This window comes from Felis catus, chromosome B1 (genome assembly GCF_018350175.1).
Source record: "Felis catus isolate Fca126 chromosome B1, F.catus_Fca126_mat1.0, whole genome shotgun sequence".
Classification (NCBI taxonomy): domain Eukaryota; kingdom Metazoa; phylum Chordata; class Mammalia; order Carnivora; family Felidae; genus Felis; species Felis catus.
In genome coordinates this window covers 115116986-115135617 of record NC_058371.1, presented here as the reverse complement: position 1 = coordinate 115135617, position 18632 = coordinate 115116986, and the positions used below count along the sequence as shown (strand labels likewise).

At 38.7% G+C, this 18632-nt stretch overlaps 1 protein-coding gene across 2 annotated transcripts in view; it reads right to left on the bottom strand.

Annotated features, from left to right (window-relative positions):
- Positions 1 to 2273: 2273 nt before the first annotated feature.
- PAPSS1 (3'-phosphoadenosine 5'-phosphosulfate synthase 1) overlaps positions 2274 to 18632 on the bottom strand; it is a 103923-nt gene continuing 87564 nt past the window's right edge. For both annotated transcript variants that reach the window (XM_003985102.6, XM_023252877.2), the window contains exons 11-12: positions 17150 to 17379; positions 2274 to 3004 (exon numbers count right to left, since the gene is read on the bottom strand). In XM_003985102.6, the coding sequence (XP_003985151.1) occupies positions 2866 to 3004; positions 17150 to 17379 (369 nt within the window). In that variant the 3' untranslated portion in view covers positions 2274 to 2865. The remainder of the gene's footprint in view (positions 3005 to 17149; positions 17380 to 18632) is intronic.

Below are 18632 nucleotides of genomic sequence, written 5' to 3'. Positions count from 1 at the left end.
ATGTTCCTTGTGCCATTTTTATATAATTATATTCAAGACAATAATGTGTGGATCAGGGAATGGAATCCAGCAGAAATATAACCCAAGAGGTTTGCAGGCCCTCCAAGAAATATACCACACACAGAAAAGAGGCCCAGTGGCCAAATACTTCCTTACTTTGTGAGCCAACCAACCCCTGGATACATATGTGCTAATAAAAATAGACCATGTGTAAGAACCATGACTTCCGAATTTTTCTTGATAAAGTATCTGAATGCTGACTTCCAAGAGACAGACATAATTGCTCCCCTCTTAGATGAAAATAAAACTCAAATATGTGGTCTGGATTACCAGAGTAGAACAGAGAATTGACAGATTTAAAACATTATTTTTGCCAAGATGATTGCACTTTCTTTTCCTCCTTTCTTTAAAAAGGAGTATTTTTCCATTCTCTTTTCCAGCTGATGGATAGATAAAAAAAATGGCACTGAGATTTCCAAGACCACTTGGCAGGAGAGGTTGAATGTAAAAAGGTTGAATGTTTTAAAGATTGGTTTGGGCTCATTTTTATGGACTGGGAAGAGGAAAAATTAAATTTGTGTGTATCAGATTTTTTGATTAAAGATACACATACCAACATGTGAACTAGTGGAAATCATTGGGTGCTTCTGTTTTCTTCCCCATTTCTCTGCTACACACAAGTGGGTGGCCAATCCCAAGGGCCCAGGGGCATAGAATTACGTTTTCATCATGTCTGTCTTTGGCAGGCTGGAGGCCAGGGGGTACAGTGGGGACCAGATTCAGGAAAGGACAATTACAGATAGAATAGAAATCTACTTTTTAGAACACATTTCATCCTAATGCTATTAATCGTAACTTCTTTTCTTCATGATCTCATCTTGATTTTATGAGTATAAAGGACAAGTTTCCTAAGTGCCAAGTTTTTAAAGATGTTTTTCTTCTGTGTTTTTAACTCTTAAATACACAGCTGACAGTAAAAATCATCTTGAAATTTAGCAGTATCAAGATTTTTATATGAAATACACATTTTCCTCACATGATTATGTTATGATCAGGGAGCTTGATGGCAAACAAGAGAAACTCCAGATAATTTTGGTAGCAAAGAAATTTATAGGAAGACTATTGGGTATCTTAGAGAATTGATGGAAAATGCAAGAGAATGAGGCTCAGAAAATGGTATGGAATGAAATGAAACTGATGTGGAGGACTGACCCAAGGTCACACCACTGGAATGTTGTAGACGGGATACTACTTCTGCACAGGAGACCCCATCCCCACGGGCTCCATTTCCACTTGACATCACAGTCCCCAGAATCTCAACTCTACCGCTGCCACCATGAATCCATGATTCGTTTGTCTCTGTATCTTTGCATCACTTCCTACACATTTTCAACACTTTAGGTAGGAGTTTCTAAATTAGCTGAGGTGCTATGTTATACCTTAGCTGTTTGCAGTTGGAGAGGGAAAATCTATGGTGCCCTTCAACCTATGTAGACTTATATAAAGGAGTTCTCCCTTAAAAAAGAGATCTAGAAAATGTGGCACCAAAATAATATCAACTGTCACTTCTAATTGTTCCCGTAAACATATCCATCCATATAACTCTCTACATCACCTAATGAATATTTTTATTCAGTATTCACGAGTGAATAAATCTATCCACTAGAAAATATCTACTCATAGCCTCCATTTTTTTCTATTTACCAACTTTCTCACTGATTCCTTCCATAATCCAATTTTACTGTTTTTGCATTTTTCCTTCTATCTCTTTGCCTAGTGATATTTTATCCTCATTTACCTTAATGACAATACACTATCTCCATGTATACTCTGCCATCTCATTTTAATGCTAAATTTTTAAAGAGTAGATCATGATTATTTCACAGAAAGTATGCTTGCAAATCAAAAATGCTGGCATCTCAACCAAAATTGTATATCCAGCTCCTAAATAAACATCTCCACTTGAATAGTCTACTTGAGGATATCCTACAAAAGCAAACTGGATACGATGCCCCCTCCCCAAATGGACCATCATCTCCCTAGCTCTATGGCTAGTACCACCACCTTAGGGTGTTTCAGAATATTAGAGACATTTGGGGAATCTGGTTGAATTTTTGGACAGGATGCATTATCATTTTTCCATTTAAAAATTCACTATGAAAAACAGGAGCTAATTATTAGATTCAAGGAACGGAAAGATGCCTGTATTTTCCCTCCTCCGTCAGAAACTTTTCACAAGAAGGTTAAGTGTAAACAAAACAAAACACATCATATAAATAAGAAGCCAAAAAGTTTAATGTTATTGAATAGATCGAAAGTTCATTCAGGGCTTACACAGATCATAAGAATAGATTATAACAGCTAAGAGATCAATAGCTTCCTGGAAGGAAGGAAGGAAGCAGTTTATATTTTTCAATGTAGAAAAAGAAAACCTAATTGCTACAGATGTCTTGTAAAATTCCCCAAACGAAGTCTAGCCAAGTTTATTGTTTAGTGGACTTTTTCTTTTTCCAAGGGATGAAAAATGAGATTCAATGTGTATACTATTGGTTACAACTAATATAACAGCTTGAAAAAATCATAAGACAGAAGCATAAATATAATATAAAAAGACAAGATTTTAAAATTGTACTGTAAGAATATTAACTATAATAAGTGGAAAAGATACATTAAAACCAGCAGTGTATTACACTAGTTCAAAACAAAACTCGTAAGGCAGACCAAAACTGACGCTAGTTAAGGAAAGTGGTCTGTGTTGAGGAAGCGTGTCCAGACAGACACCACCACAAAGAAATGCCAACAGGAACTACGTGGTCCCCTCGTTACTCAGTTAAGTGTCAAAGGTGGAGTGACAGGGTCAACAGCTTAAGCTTTCTCCAAGGATTTGTAGTATTCCATCAGCACAGTCCAGGCTTTGGGAGCCATAAAGCCTTCCGGAGGTTTCTGGCCTTCTCGGGCAAGTTTGCGCATTCGTGTTCCTGAGATAAATTCAAAGTCTTCATGGCTGAAACAGAAAAAAAAAAAAAAAAAAAAAAAAAAGAAAGAAAGAAAATTACATCCCATTTCTAGAATCTTAGGGATAGTGAAACTTAAAATTTTTTTTTTCATGTTTATTTAATTTTTTTGAGAGTGAGGGAGACAGTGCAAGCAGGGGAAGGGCAGAGAGAGAGAGAGACAGAGAGAATATCCAAAGCAGGCTCCAGTCTCTGAGCTTCTCAGCGCAGAGCCCAACACAGGGCTTGAATCCACAAACCTCAAGAATGCCCTGAGCCAAAAAGTCAGACTCTCAACTGATGAACCACCCAGGCGCCCCAGTGACAGTGAAATTTTAAAAAGCATTTCTTCTTCTGTTCATGGTAGATAAGCTTAATGGAAACAAAAAGATCTGGATAAAACATAGTACTGTACTTGTAAATGAATGCTCAATCTGATTTCAAATCTGTCATTGAACAAAAACCACCATACTATCACAATACCCATTTTTAGAACTAGGAAACAAATTTTAATTGAAATATCTACTGAGATCACTGAAGATTCACATGTAATTGTAAGATATAATACTGCAAGCTCTCATCCATCCTTTATCCAGTTTTCCCCAATGGTAGCATCTTGCCAAACTATAGCATAATATCACAATCAGGTTATCAGTATGAATACAATTTACCAATCTTATTCAGATTTCCCCAGTTTTACTTGTACTCAATTCTCTGTGTATTTAGTTCTGTACAATTAAAAAAAATTTTTTTAATGTTTTTATTTATTTTTGAGAGAGAGACAGAGCATAAGCAGGGGAGGGGCAGAGAGAGGGGGAGACACAGAATCCGAAGCAAGCTCCAGGCTCCAAGCTGTCAGCACAGAGCCTGACACAGAGCTTGAACTCACGGACTGTGAGATCATGACTTGAGCCAAAGTCGGATGCTCAACCAACTGAGCCACCCAGGCACCCCTAGTTCTGTACAATTTTATCACATATGTAGGTTCACGTATCTACCACAGTCAAGATGCATTAACAGTTCCAAAACCTTGAAGATCCCTTGGGGTGTCCTTTTATAGCCATACCCATCTCCCTCCCTCACTTCCTTTTCCTCAGCCCATGAGAACTACTAATTTAGAACTAGAAATTAAAAACAAACAAACAGGGGCACCCGGGTGGTTCAGTCGGTTGAACGTCCGACTTTGGCCCAGGTCATGATCTCACAGTTCGTGAGTTTGAGCCCCGCGTTGGGCTCTGTGCTGACAGCTCGGAGCCTGGAGCCTGCTTCAGATTCTGTGTCTTCCTCTCTCTCTGCCCCATCCCCACTCGTGCTCTGTCTCTCTCTGTCTTAAAAATAAATAAAACATTAAAAAAAAAGAAAAACAAACAAACAAAAAACCCATTAAATCCAATTTAGTTATGCAGGCAGAAAGCTCTTTAGGAAGTCTGACTCTGAAAGGTTAAATGTATACTGGAACATTAAAAGAAAACTAATTTTTTAATAGCAAAAACAGGTAAGTAGCAATAAATGATACTCTTCCACTGATACCACCAAAGTATTGTTAGTTTTTCTCATCTTCTTATATTCAAAAACACACAAAGGCCCTTAAACCATTAAGCACTGAGCATGTATGGCTATGGCACAGAGGGTCCACTAGTAATTTTATCCTCTTCTCCCAAACAAAAAGAACCAACCTAGATAGCAGACCAGGACCCAGCAAGAGCTCTGGATGACTCGGGTCACCAGATCACAGGCTATGTTTGCTCCTAGCTAACAGCTGTATGTTCCCTCCCACTTCGTTATTTGTGGAACATAAATCATAAACTGCCACGTGCTTCTAGAGGGATGCCAAGTATATTTTCTAACTAATAATTACACTTCTAGGAACCTATGTTAAGGGAAAAATCAGATGCACACAACATCTATGCACAACATCTTTATGTTATGCATAAAGATAGCTAAGTGGAAGTTGTTTTAGGATAGTAAAATACTGTAAATGACCTGAAGGTTAAAGTTTCTAAATAAATTATGGTTTAGCCCTGAGTAAAAGAATCAGGACACAAAACTTTCTATGCAATACAACTACAATTCTGTTAAAAATACAGAGGGTGTGGAGAGAAGGCTATTAACAAATATACCCAAGGGGCGCCTGGGTGGCTCGGTAAGCTGTCCAACTGTTGATTTAAGCTCAGGTCATGATCTCAGCTGTGAGCTTGAGTCCTGTGTTTGGCTCTGCTCTGAGTGTGGAGGCTGCTTCCGATTCTCTTTCTCCCTCTTCCTCTGCCCCTTCCCCACTCAAGCTCTTGCTCTCTCTCTCAAAGTGGGGAAGGAGGGAAGGAACGAAGGAACGAAGGAACAAAGGAAGGAGAAATATATGCAAACTGTTTTGTTTTGGAGAGAGAGACAGAGAAAGAGAGCTCCAGCAGAGGAGTGGAGCAGAGGGGAAGGGGGAAGACAGAAGGAGGGAGAGCGAGAGAGGGAGGGAAGGAGGGAGAGAATATCTTAAGTAGGTTCCATGCTCAGTGCAGAGCCCAACGCAGAACTTAATCCCACGACCCTGGGATCACGACCTGAACTGAAATCAAGAGTCGAAAGTTCAACCAACTGAACCACCCAGGCGCCCCTACCTAAATGGTACAGTGGTTATCTCCATACAGTATTACCACAGTGCTATTAATTTTGCTCATGTTTTCTGTAGTTTTCTAAAAATGGTTTTTATCAATTATCAAAATCAAAAAATATCAAATAATTTTTATAACGAGTTAAAAGTTTATTTAAAATAATCTCCAGCCATTTGATTTTAAGTAATTTTTAAAAATTTAACCTTAAATTAACCTGAAACCTCAATACTGCCCCTGATGAAAGCAGATAAATAAGGTCCTGCTATACCATTATGCTTCCTATATTGGTCTCAAAGTAGTTATAATGGCTATTAACTCACACGTATGTACCAGGCATTAACAGTAAAGAGTGTATCTGGATGGTGCTAGCTACACAGAACACATTCAAAACTATTTCTAATTAGGAACTCAATAAATATTTGGTGAAATATAAAAGAATGCAAAAGTGTATGCATAGAAAAATTTTACTGGTTCAATATAGAACGGTGCATATCTGGCCTTAAATGAGTCACTACTCTTCATCTTCTGGCAAAAAAAAAGGGAAATGTAGGATTTCTGATTGCTGTGGTTAATTTAAGCTACTTGTATATTCCCTTTTATCTAGTTGTTCCCACTAGAAATTTCTCCATAACTTTCACAACAATCTGTTCCATAATCATCTGCACATCTACCTTCTCTCTGACCTTGCTCACCTCCACTTCAGACAGGGGAACCCACATACACCTTCCTAACCTGGCTCACTGTCTACCTATGAGCCCTCAGATTGTGGACTCTAGACCAAGAAAGAAATACTGTGATTTCCTCATGATCCAAACTGTGCATTGGTTTCTGGTCTCTCCTTCTGCTTTTCTGATTCTGTCTGTGTGCTCAATGACCCCACTGCTCACTGGGCTTCTAAACCTTGGAACTGGTTTTATCACCACCAGGCTCTGTGCACCTCTTTCATCTGGCCTGGCTCTATGCCTGATCACAATTGTTAGTTCCTAAGATCAACATGACTCTTGGTCCTGAATCTAGTTTTACCTCTTAGGATTTGCTGCTGGCCCCAGTTCTGGCCTTTCCAACTCCAGAGTGAGATACTCAGACTTTAGTAATTGCCCCAACCCCCTTTGAAACATATCTAAGAATTTTACTGTGGAATATTATACATATAGGACATCAATACAAAATAGTATGACTCGGGCATCTGGGTGGCTCAGTCGGTTGAGCGTCTGACTTCGACTCAGGTCATGATCTCGCAGTCTGTGAGTTTGAGCCCCGCATCGTGCTCTGTGCTGACAGCCCAGAGCCTGGAGCCTGCTTCAGATTCTGTATCTCCTTCTCTCTCTACCTCTTGCCCAATCACATTCTATCTCTCTCTCTCTCACTCTCAAAAATAAACATTTAAAAAAAAAAAAAAAAACAACCATTCAAAATAGTGTGACTCATTTCATCAGTCATAGGAAAAGCATCTCTATTAGGCAGAAAGGCACTACTTTAATTCAGGCATGCAACATCTTCCCCTAGTCACCCTGTGTGCTCTACCTATTCCCTCAACTACAAGAAAGACAGGAAGATATACCTATGCATTCAACTCAATATATAAAGAGCTCTCATCTGCTTAGGTAAAACATATTTTAAATGTCTATATAAATTTTCAGAAATGATCAATAAAAATGAAAGGCTAACAGACATTGCTTAAAAGATGGATTCAAACTAGTTTAAATTTAGGGGTCTCTCTCACTTCTATCATCTGTTCAGTGTGTCAGACAAGTCAGATCTACTATAATAAACTGGCCCATGCAGATGGGCTGGTTACCACAGGGAAATAAGCCAACCCCTTTCTCTCATACACATGACAACCTGAGGGGAGAAAAGAAATTGACTGCATGTGAGATGGGCCTAGACAAGAAGCAAGACTGGGAGACAAGATTCCAAAAAATTCAGTAAGGTTGGGGTTAGAAACATAATTTGTAAATTTATCAACACTAAAATGAAGACTGTGTTAGAGAAAACAGGTAAGCTCTCCAAAAAAAGATGACTCAGCAAAAGGAAAAGCATTTGTCAAAGGAGTAGGAAGAAAACCAAGATGATATGGAGGTCACAGGAGAAGAGAAATCCTAACGTGTTAAGGCCACAGAGAGGCTGAGAAAAGGACCATGAGGGGAAAAAAATAACTACTGGATTTACAAATTGGAATTTAAATCTTCTTAACTGAAGAGTTTTAGTAGATGGCGAAGGAAAGAGATGTGGTGGTAAGCTGGCAGAGATACAGAGTGGAAAAAGAGATGAGATTTTTTTTTTAAAGGAAATGGGAGGTTTCAGCAAGTGTATAGGTGGAAGAAAATAAACGGCAAGACTGAGAAAAGGAAGGAAGATGAAAGCCAGGAGAAAAATGAAACATGAAGAAGAAAAGTCTGACATGAAGAACACAGGAAGTGGGGCTTTGACACGGAGGAGCAGCAGGAGTGAAGGAAGGTAGAAACAGGGATGGTTTGGGGTGAGAAAAAGACGAGGCAGTTAATGCAGCACACTCCCAACCTTCTCAATAAAGATGTTGAGACTGCCCTCAAGGAGAACAAGAAGCTGTGTGAGAATGGATTAATAATAGAATCCATCAACACTACGGACTTTCTCTCCAGGCCAGCCAGGTTCCACCTGAGGTCAAAGAGGAAGCCAAGAGGGTGGAGGGGTCCAGAGAGCTGTCCAATTGTATCTAAACATCCTCACTCCAATCTGATGTAAAATCAGTTAGTTTAGCTAGAATCTACCCAACAAAACACTGGTTGAATGTTGCAGGTCCTCAGAAGGTTCACTGATCAGCTCCCTATATAAGCTTCACTAAGGAAAATTATGACCCTGGAGATTTATGGCCACGTAAATCTTAAACTTTGATTTCAACAAAGGAAATCTTGTGTCCCATGCATAAAGTGCTTGCTCGTAATGGCAATGAGAACGAAGTGAGAGCACAGCTTTCTGGATGACTGTCTTGACTATTTGATTAAAAGAAAAACGCCAGACCAATTACAGCCCTTTCTTTCCCCTAGAATGCCAAACTGTCTGGAATCCAGAAGTCTGCTTGCATTCTTTCTGAAATTGCATTTTAAAACCAAGGTCCCTGGGTACCTCTTTTCCTGACTCTATTTCACACTCCATCTGCCCCGCATGCCACAAGCATTTCTTCATCACATGAAATGGGAGTTTCTGTTCCCACATGGTGGTGGTTCCACTCCACCCTGGCTACAGAAAACACATTTATTTTCCTCTGCCTCATACTTGTACTGTCACATAAGGATTTTACTTTTTATAAGAAGTCAGGTGCAAGGACTTCGTACAAGAGTCACATTATCTAGAATCAAATCATATTTTTCACAATTCATCCTTAATTAGACATGATCTTACAGAAATAACTGAGTCAAGTAAAAACTCAGGCATTTGGGGAATAATCTAAATTTAGCTCTCAACTTTACCTGGGAGTAATCAGGAATCTGCCACAACAGAAAGGCTACCAAATAAATGACCCTGAGGGCTTTCACTACAAAGCAATTCTAATAAGCCATCTAATTACACTAGTTAACCAATCTCCCATGGTGCCTGGAAAAACAACAACAACAACACCACCACACAAACACACAACTATGTTTGATTTTATTTCCTTCTCAAAACCACTTGGTCATAGCTTCTTACAGTCCACATCTCTTAAAGAAAGAAAAGGGATGGAATGGCAGGGAGAAGGAAAAACACGCCATCTAGCAAGCTATGCAGGGACCCTGTGGACCAGCATCCTGTCCCACGTGGGATATACTAACTACATGTGGCCAGCATCTTGACTAACTCCGAAGTACAATGACTCTTGGCCACTTGTTGAAGATTTTAAATCTTTACAACCATCTGCTGTCTCTTAGTCCACATATGTGGTCATCAGAGCCACCAGCAGCATGAGTTGTTCAAATGGACAAGAGCTGGGGTCAACAGATGGCCCATCAAGTGTACCTTTTGAGGGTTCGTTATTCAATTAGTATGGGCTTTGTAAAAAAAAAAAAGGTAACTAGATGATAAGGAAGCAGAGGAGCAAAGGGGAATTTCTTCTCTGATAGAACTGAAAATCATAGTGGTAACTTCTAAGTGAATCAAATGAACTATTTGGGGTCTAACTTTTCATCCAACTTGAAAGAAACTCATATATGACACTGTGTAGATCAAAACACTAAGAATTCTTAGGTGTGAGGTCAAAAAGTCATCTCTCCAAAACCAGATAAACAGTTATTTATGGATTTCTTTCTCAGAACCAAAAAAACCACTGGCTGGCAATGTACGTGACAAATTTAACAATGTTTAGTTTCAAACCAAAGACCAACTGAAATACACAAAAAATTCAACTATCTAGAACCTACCTAACCAAAATCCTTAATTCATCATACTTCCCTCCCAACACGCCAATCTTTTAAGTAAAAGCTAGAGGACAGTTCCTATCAAACACTCAGACAGGTAACAAATTTCTAGGGGTGCCTGGGTGGCTCAGTTGGTTAAGCATCTTGACATGGGCTCAGGTCATGATCTCACAGCTATGAGTTCAAGCCCTGTGTCAGGTTCTCCCTCTCAGCACAGAGCTCACTTCAGATCCTCTGTCTCCCTCCCTCTCTGTCCTTCCCCCACTCTCGCACACGCTTTCTCTCAAAAATAAACATTAAAAAAAAACAACAAATTTCAAGGACCGTCCTGAAGTGCACTGCAGTCAATTTTCTTTACCAAAAAGGGTCATGAAGACCAAAATCTACCACAGTGTAGACAAACAGAGGTTTTGAACTGAGTGCCAATGGACAGGTTTCAAAAGGATCCATAAATACCTTAATGGCCAAAATGGGGCTTCTGTGCTGGGAAAGAGCATATCAACTTTCACCTGGTTCTGAAAGAAGCCTCTGATTACTCAAGAGTGGATGGTGGATCTCAATTTTTTGAAAGCTAAACTCAGAAGCTCTCAGGTGCCCATCATCCAAATAAAATGGTCTGGTATGAGGTACATGGCTGAAATCCCATTGTATGAAAACTTCCTCTCAGCAGACTGTAGTGACTTCTTCTGAGCACACGCTGATGTCCCTGAGTGCTGCTCTCTGTATACAGCCTGTTTAGTTGCAGTAGGTTATAGAGACCAAAATAATACATTTTCAAAGGGTTTTCAAAATTAGTAACTCAAGCAGCTTAAGCATCCATGAGTTAACCAGAAAATCAGGTAAACCCAGGACACTGCTAGATGGCAAGGACACTGCTTTGACTACATTAAATAATTTCCTTTATATCTGTCACCAGGATTTCTTCATCTTGTTATTTGCTTTCTACTTTTAAGAAACATGTGAATATCCTCATTTACTTAGAAACCAGGATATCTGTTACTCTCAAAACATCTAGATCAGCTCCAAATACAAAAGTAAAAAGAAGTCTCTGGAGTAAAAAACAAAAACAAACCCATATTTTTGACTTGTGACTAATGACAAAATAATTAAAAAGAAAATAAGTACCCAAACATGCCAATATTGTTACAAACCTCTGATTCTCAAGAGAGGTGATTTTGCAACCTCACTTCCTCCTCTCCAGGGCACACCTTCTAGAATGCCCCGGATGGCACCCCTTCCCAACCAATTATCTGGTCCCAATGTCAATAATGCCAAGGTTGAGAAAGCCTGTCTGCTAAATGGCATGTTGTTAAGAAAGAAATTGATTTGATATTGTTATACTAAGTAAAACCCAGTCGTACCCCAAAAGGGCAGAAAGCCTAAGAAAAATGAGGAGACCTCAAAAGTCAAGGGAAAAAAACAAAGCAGAGAGAAAACAAAAAATCAAGACATCAGACATGATGATTTGTGGCTCTTTCCTCCTGGAACTCTTTGCAGTAAGACCAGTGACAACACGGCACAGCTCCACAGTCTGAGGGGAGATCACGACCAGGTCTCAGTAGAGCAGCATTTGAAAGTACAGATATGGAAAAACTCTGCTCCATGTGTGCGAGGCAACAGGGTAGAAGGGGTGGGACCAGATATGACAAGCAGATGCTACCTGCCCTCAGTGATACCTAAGGACACAAGTTGTGTGAGGAAGCCTCTCAGCCAGTCTTGTTCCACAGCACGGAGGGAACCTTCCCAAGCTTCCTCACTCGGCCCTGTGCTGCACACACACCATCGGGACTTGTGGCACGGTACGGTACCAGAACGAATAATAGAATGTTACAGAGAGCTTACAATAAATACATGCTTACATGAGCTTAACATGGAAAGATGCTCATGAAAAGTAAATAATTAAAAGCAGGGTAAAAAAACCTATTATAAACTCCTATGTTAAATCAACGTACAGAAAAAGAATAAAACTCAAAGCACACACATAAAATAGGTGACTGCCTGAGTGTTATTTTTCTTTTAAATGTTTCCATAATGATTTTATTGGTTGACCACTGGAAGAATGCATCCTATTCATCTGTCACCCCAAATTGCATCAAAATCAGGGTACCCCACTCACCCAGAAAGGAACTTTCTAGGAACAAAGGTTTATGACTAAGGCCTATTTTCCTTCCACCAGGCTGGAGTGTTAAGATCACCTTGGATTGCTCTCTGGGGAGACCCAGATTATTCTCCCCTAAGCTCTGTGGGAACTCTTTCCCAAGAACTGTCTCATTTGCTCTTTCTACTTTTCCCCTATCACATATGTCCGTTTATCTCATAAGAGTAGTCAAAACTGGTCAGGGCTCTGAGGTGGAGGGAAGGAGCAGATCTTTGGCCTTCTTTGGTTCAACGCTTCTTTGGCGTCCTTGGCATTAAAAAAATAAGTCTTCCATATAGTCTATTCCAGCACAATAGAGTTGTGATTGGGACCTTTATATTGGTTACCCTCCCCCCCACCAATGTCTTCTCTCTTTCAGATGTTGTAACTGATTAAAAAAGGCAGGACAGGAGTACTACTGGGTTTTATAATGAAAATACCACAACATCTCCTTAGGATGTCCTATCTATTATTCCTAATATTAACCTCCAGAGAAAAAAGTTACTTTTATTTTACTTCTAGAAAACTTAACTTTCTCACTTCTCTAGAATGTCTGCAAAAGAGGGGTCTATGAAAGAATGAAGACAATGTTACTACCACTATAGGTCGTTTGTATGGCAAAATAGTGAAATTACCTGGGTCTAACCTAAATTACTGGAGCCCTTTAAAAGCAAAGACTTTTCTCAAATAATAGAAGGGAAAATCAGGGAGATTTGGAGTGGGAGAAGGATTCACCATGAAGGAGATTCTGTTGCTGGGATGGAGGTGTCTAGAAGAAAGGATCTAAAATGGCTTCTAGGATCAGAGAGCAATCCTTAGCCAACAGCCAGCAAGAAAATGGGGACCTCAGCCCCCCAACTGCAAGGAACTGAATTCTGCCAACAAGGGTCACCTTGGAAATGGATTCTTTCCAGAACTTTCAAATGAGAGCCCAGCCTGGGCAGAGAATCCAATGCAGTCCACCCAGACTTCTGACCCAAAAAACTGTGAGACAGTAAGGATTGTTTTAAGCCACTAAATGTGTAGTCATGTGTTAGCACTAGAAAACCAACACAATTAGCAACTTGGAAACAATGAAGTATAGCTTTAAAAGTCATTGCACAGAAACCACTAGAAAAGATGAGCTTTCCTGTGGAAAGCACATAAAAGAAGGGAAAGCTATATGAAAAAGTGTCTATAATTAGAATATTTTTTAAATGACACTAACAGTATGTGAATTAATATCAACTTCAACATTAAAGCTATGAAAACACTCTACTGATAATGTGGAAATAACCAGACTGGAACATTTTCGTCCACCTGTCCCTTCATATACCCATTTCCACAAGGCACTCTCATTCATGTGTGCTCTTTTTGTTAAGTTGCCATTTCAATAATCTGAACCATAACTTTGAATTTTTTTACCCAAATACTAAGAAGATCTGCATAAAGGAGAAAACATTACAAATAACTGAGAATTCTAAAAGTTTGTTTGTAATATCTGAAAGAATGGAGTTCAGTCTTGTAGTCCTAAAACTAAATTTCCTTGAGTCACTATTATAGCAAATACGAGCCTACTTGAGCTTCCTAAGTATAAACAGATGATTTTTATCATAATTCCTATCAATATCTTACTTGAAATCTTCATAAAGTTTGTTTTTGTTCTCCCTAAGCCTTGTCTTACACTAGTATTTAATTAAATCAAAAGCTGCAAAATCATTAATTACATAAAAGCTGGCATTGAATAACATCCATTAATCAAACATAAGACAACCTCATATGTGCATAATTAATAACTGTGTTTTCTCACTACATCAAAGACTATCGCCTTTCCACAAAATTTTAATCACTTTCCAACATGTTCCCATCAACTTAATTATATGTGAACACAAATATAAAAAATCAGAAAACTAAGGCAGTTTTAAGGCTTCCCAAGTTACAATTTATTAAGATTTGGTAAACTCAAAAAAATTCCAAGAAAATGAGCCACTCATGCAACTAATATAGAATTCATCACTGGAAAATCTTATGAGAACTGATGTAATTATTTAGCTTTTGAATGATTAAAAGAGAGACTTAAAGCAATACTACACAGATTTAACAAAACGTGAAAGTTATCAAGGGCTTCCCCCAGCACGTCTGTCAACTACATACAGATGGGTTCTAGGTCCTGCGGGTGATTAAAGCACCTGATCATGCATGCAAAGAAACCACAGTAATGAAACATCAGTAAAGGAGAAGTGAAAAAGAAAAGCCCAACTCTATTTAGTTTTGTTTCCTTAACTCACGGACATGGAAACTCACCTAAGTTTTAACCATGTGGCCACGGGCAGAATGATTCTATTTCTCTCTCCTCACTCTGTAAGTGACTGTTACTTTCAGAACAAGATTATGTTCATAACATCTTGTACACAAACTAAACAAACAACTGCATGCTGGATCAGAAGTAAAGGGTTTCCCAGCCCAGCATTCTGTCTCTGACACTGTATGTTTTACAAATATGTAGAAAGCAATGCTACCCTCCATGAGTCACACTGAAGGGTCTGCAGCTGGGGAGCTTACAAAAGGACTGCTGGGGTGTAGGCCTCTCCCCGAAATAAGTAAATTAGAATCTCTAATGGAGGCACTAGATAATTTTAACCACAAAAAGACAGGACTGTATTGGAAACTTTTTACTTTCCTTAACATTTAATTTATATTTTCAGTTTCAATCACCTTTTGTGGCAATATAGTTCAAGGTTTACTCAAATTGTTTTTATTTTTTTAATTCTTTTTTTAAATTTTTTTGCCAGCACAGAGCCTGATGTGGGGCTAGAACCCACAAACCATGAGATCATGACCTGAGCCAAAATCAAGAGTCGAATGCTCAACCGACTGAGCCACCCAGGTGCCCCTTTACTTAAAATTCTCTTGTTAAAGCTTCTGAGGCATCCCTTTGGAAGAGAAGGGCCCATTTGCGACTCTCAGCACACCCCTCTTATAGATGCCCTGTTTGTGAGACAGTGACATTGCTCTGTGTGCACATACATTATGTAAGTGTATGTACACATGCATACATATATAAATAAACATACAAACAACATACACAGGCCTATATATTTTTAGGCCGGAACAAAACAAAACATGCCACGATTTAAAACTATTTCTATGTGTTGGCAAATCCTGATCTTTTATAAAAGTAAAAATGGTCTGGATTATTGCAAATTCTCCTCTTGGTTTGGTTCAGAAGTATACTAGAATCTGGACCACATTTCAGATTTTCAGAAAATAATAGTCTAGAATAGCTCCTGTCTTGAACTCCACACCTAGGCCCCAAAGTGTACTTAGGAGTTCTTTTACACTTGCCTGTATCAGTTATATAAGCCCTTTCTGTTCACTGACTCATAAAATTTTCCTGCATTTTAGCTCCAGTTCATCACTCAGAAAAGCCTATCATCTAAAATTATGCATTTTTTCTCCAGCAGTATTTATGCCTTAAGTGAAAAGCCAATAAATCTCTCAAACTCTACTGTAAATAGCAGTATTTCTTTACCCAATTTACCATTTATCACAAAGAAATTAAATGACACCAAACTTCATGTCACTTATAGAGACAAGAGAATGTTTTGATCTTTAAAAGGTTTCTTTTTCTTTCTTGTCCATCCCCATTATTACAAAATGGGCTACACCAAATGAGGACACAGGGTCAGGATCAGTGTTCTCTGTTCCTGAACACAGAATTAACTATAAAGTATCATGGAAAAAAGGATGAGCACTCTCAGATTAAAGGTTATTAGACCATGGACAATTTTCAATTAGTACCTATCAGTAAAGATAAATGTAAGAAAACATAAATAAAAAAGTACTTCTCCATTCTACTTGCTGTACATGAATTGTAATTTGTACTAAAAAAGCATCAATCAACAAAACAAGTATCTGATAAAAATGTAAAAATAACTAGATGCTACAGATCATGGAAAGAACTACAGATTTTGAACTAAGATGGAATCAACTCATCTACTGCCATCATTTTAGAGATGAAGAAACAAGGCTAGTCACACAGCAAAGAAAGAGCTAGAACCCATAACTTCCTATTCTAGAGCCCTAACGTGTCACTCTAAATTTAGAATGTACTAACAATTGGGGCCCCTGGGTGGCTCCGTCAGTTCAGTGTCCGACTTCGGCTCAGGTCATGATCTCATGGTTTGTGGTTCGAGCCCCATGTCAGGGTCTATGCTGACAGTTCAGAGCCTGCAGCCTGCTTCGAATTCTGTGTCTCCCTCTCTCTCTGTCCCTCCCTCACTTGTGCTCTCTGTCTCTCAAAAATAAATGTTTAAAAATAAATTTAGAATGTACTAACAATTGTTATTATATATAATTTTTCATTAACGGGACACAGATACATGTTCAACACTACCAATAATTTGTACTAAAAGCTTGTTAGTGTTTTGCTCCTCCTAAGATCTTTGAAGAAAGAAGTTACACTCTTCGTGGTCAAGAGCAAAGGCTCTGGAGTCACACTGCTTGGGTTCAACTGCTGGGCTGCCATTTACTGCTCTGGGCCTTATAAAAGTTATTCGAACTTTGTATGCCTCAGCTTACTACTAATTTATAAAATCGGGATAATAGCACCATGGGATTGTTGTAGGGATTAATTTAATGCCTATAAAGCAATTAGGACAGTGTCTATCACATAAGTGATTGCATAGTTATTAAATTCTCTCAATACTAAGATTTTTGGGGCTTACCAGAGTAATCATCTCTACTACATGCTCCATAACATACAGTAGATATGGCAGAAATAGTCATGTCAATACTGCCCTTATGCACTCTACAACAAAAAAACTGAACCACTACATGCCATTTATATATGAACCTGAAGCATGAAACCAGATTCAATTTTTACTTCTACTTCTAACTGCTGGAATACTGAGAAATTAGTTTCCTTGGTTTGGCCTTTCTCTTAAATGTGTACAACAAAGTTTGTACAACAAAGTGAAGTTATTATAAAACTGAGACAATACTTTAAAGCCCTGGGAGCAGCTTAGAGCACAAGGCGTTTCATAGATTTGTGACAATAAAACTTACTGTTCAGAGTCATAGTAGTCCATACGCTTCTTTTTCTTGTTGTAGGCTGCAACTCGAAAGGGAACTATTTCCAAGGTGATGAGCCCAGGGGCCATTGTCAGCACTTTGGCACCATGAGTTGGCTCATAAAGATCCTTCCCTGTTTCGGGATGAGGCATGCCAGCGGGGTCTCGTCCGACAATGTAAAAATTGGCTCCTGCAACCATCCGTGCTCTGCAATGCCACTGGACCTAGAATAAAAGTTTTCATACTTGAAACTATGCTTTTATGCCCATACTTAGAAGTAGTAAATGGGTAATAAATGTGTGCATACAGATGGTCTCAAACTTACAGTCCCTGACTTTATGATGGTTCAAAAGTAATATGCATGCAGTAGAAACCACACCTTTAACTTTGAATTCTGATCTTTCCCCAGGCTGGCGATAGGCAGTAGGATCCTCTCTCAGGATGCTGGGCTCACCAGCCACCAGAAGGCCATGCAATCAACCCACACACTTACCTGTACCCATAGAACCATTCTGTTTTTCACTTTCAGTACAGCATTCAATAAATTATATGAGAGAGTCAACACTTCATTATAAAATAGGCTCTGTGTTAGATGATTTTGCCCAACTGTGCTCATGTAAGTGTTCTGAGCACATTTAAAGTAGGCTGGGCTAACCTAGGATGTTCAGTAGGTTAGGTGTATTAATTGCATTTTTGACTTAATGGTATTTTCAACTTATGGGTTTATCAGGACATAACACCATCATAAGTTGGGGAGGACTCGGACTACTTATACAATCAATATCAGCAGGAAATCTCAACAAATTTAAATACTGTCCTCTTGGGAAGCCAGAAACAAAACTGGCCAGCCCTCCCCGCAAAATCCAAAAGTATGAATGTGTACAGACGTTTATGTACATGTATTTATAAATATTTTTGACTTAAGAAACAAGTAAACGTATATGCATATATATGTACGATTTTAAAAACCACTACCTACCATTTATATATAGTTTAAAACCTAATCTATTGCAAGTCAGGGTAGTGGTTGACCCTTCGAGGGAAGAAACTGGAAGGGGCTTCTGGGATAATGATAATTTTTTTTCCCAGTTTTACTGAGTATAATTGACAAATAAAATGGTATACATTTAAAGCATTCAACATGATTTGATATACATATATACTGCCAAATACTGACCACAACCAAGTTAATGGACACATCTATCACCTCGGAGTGTTTGTGTGATGAAAACAAGATATACTCTCATCAAATTTCATATATACAGTACAGTATTATCAACTATAGTCACTGAGCTGTATATTCCAAATTCAGAGCTTGTAAGGTACACACTCTTCTTTGTTACACTTGAATAGGTTTTTAAAAAGCTGTTGGATTTCAATTATATGAATACTTACATAAACTGGTACTGAGAAACCCTACAGCCAAGTGACTACTACCGAAGATGCTAGGTAAGAATAATAGCAAGGGCTGGTTGTG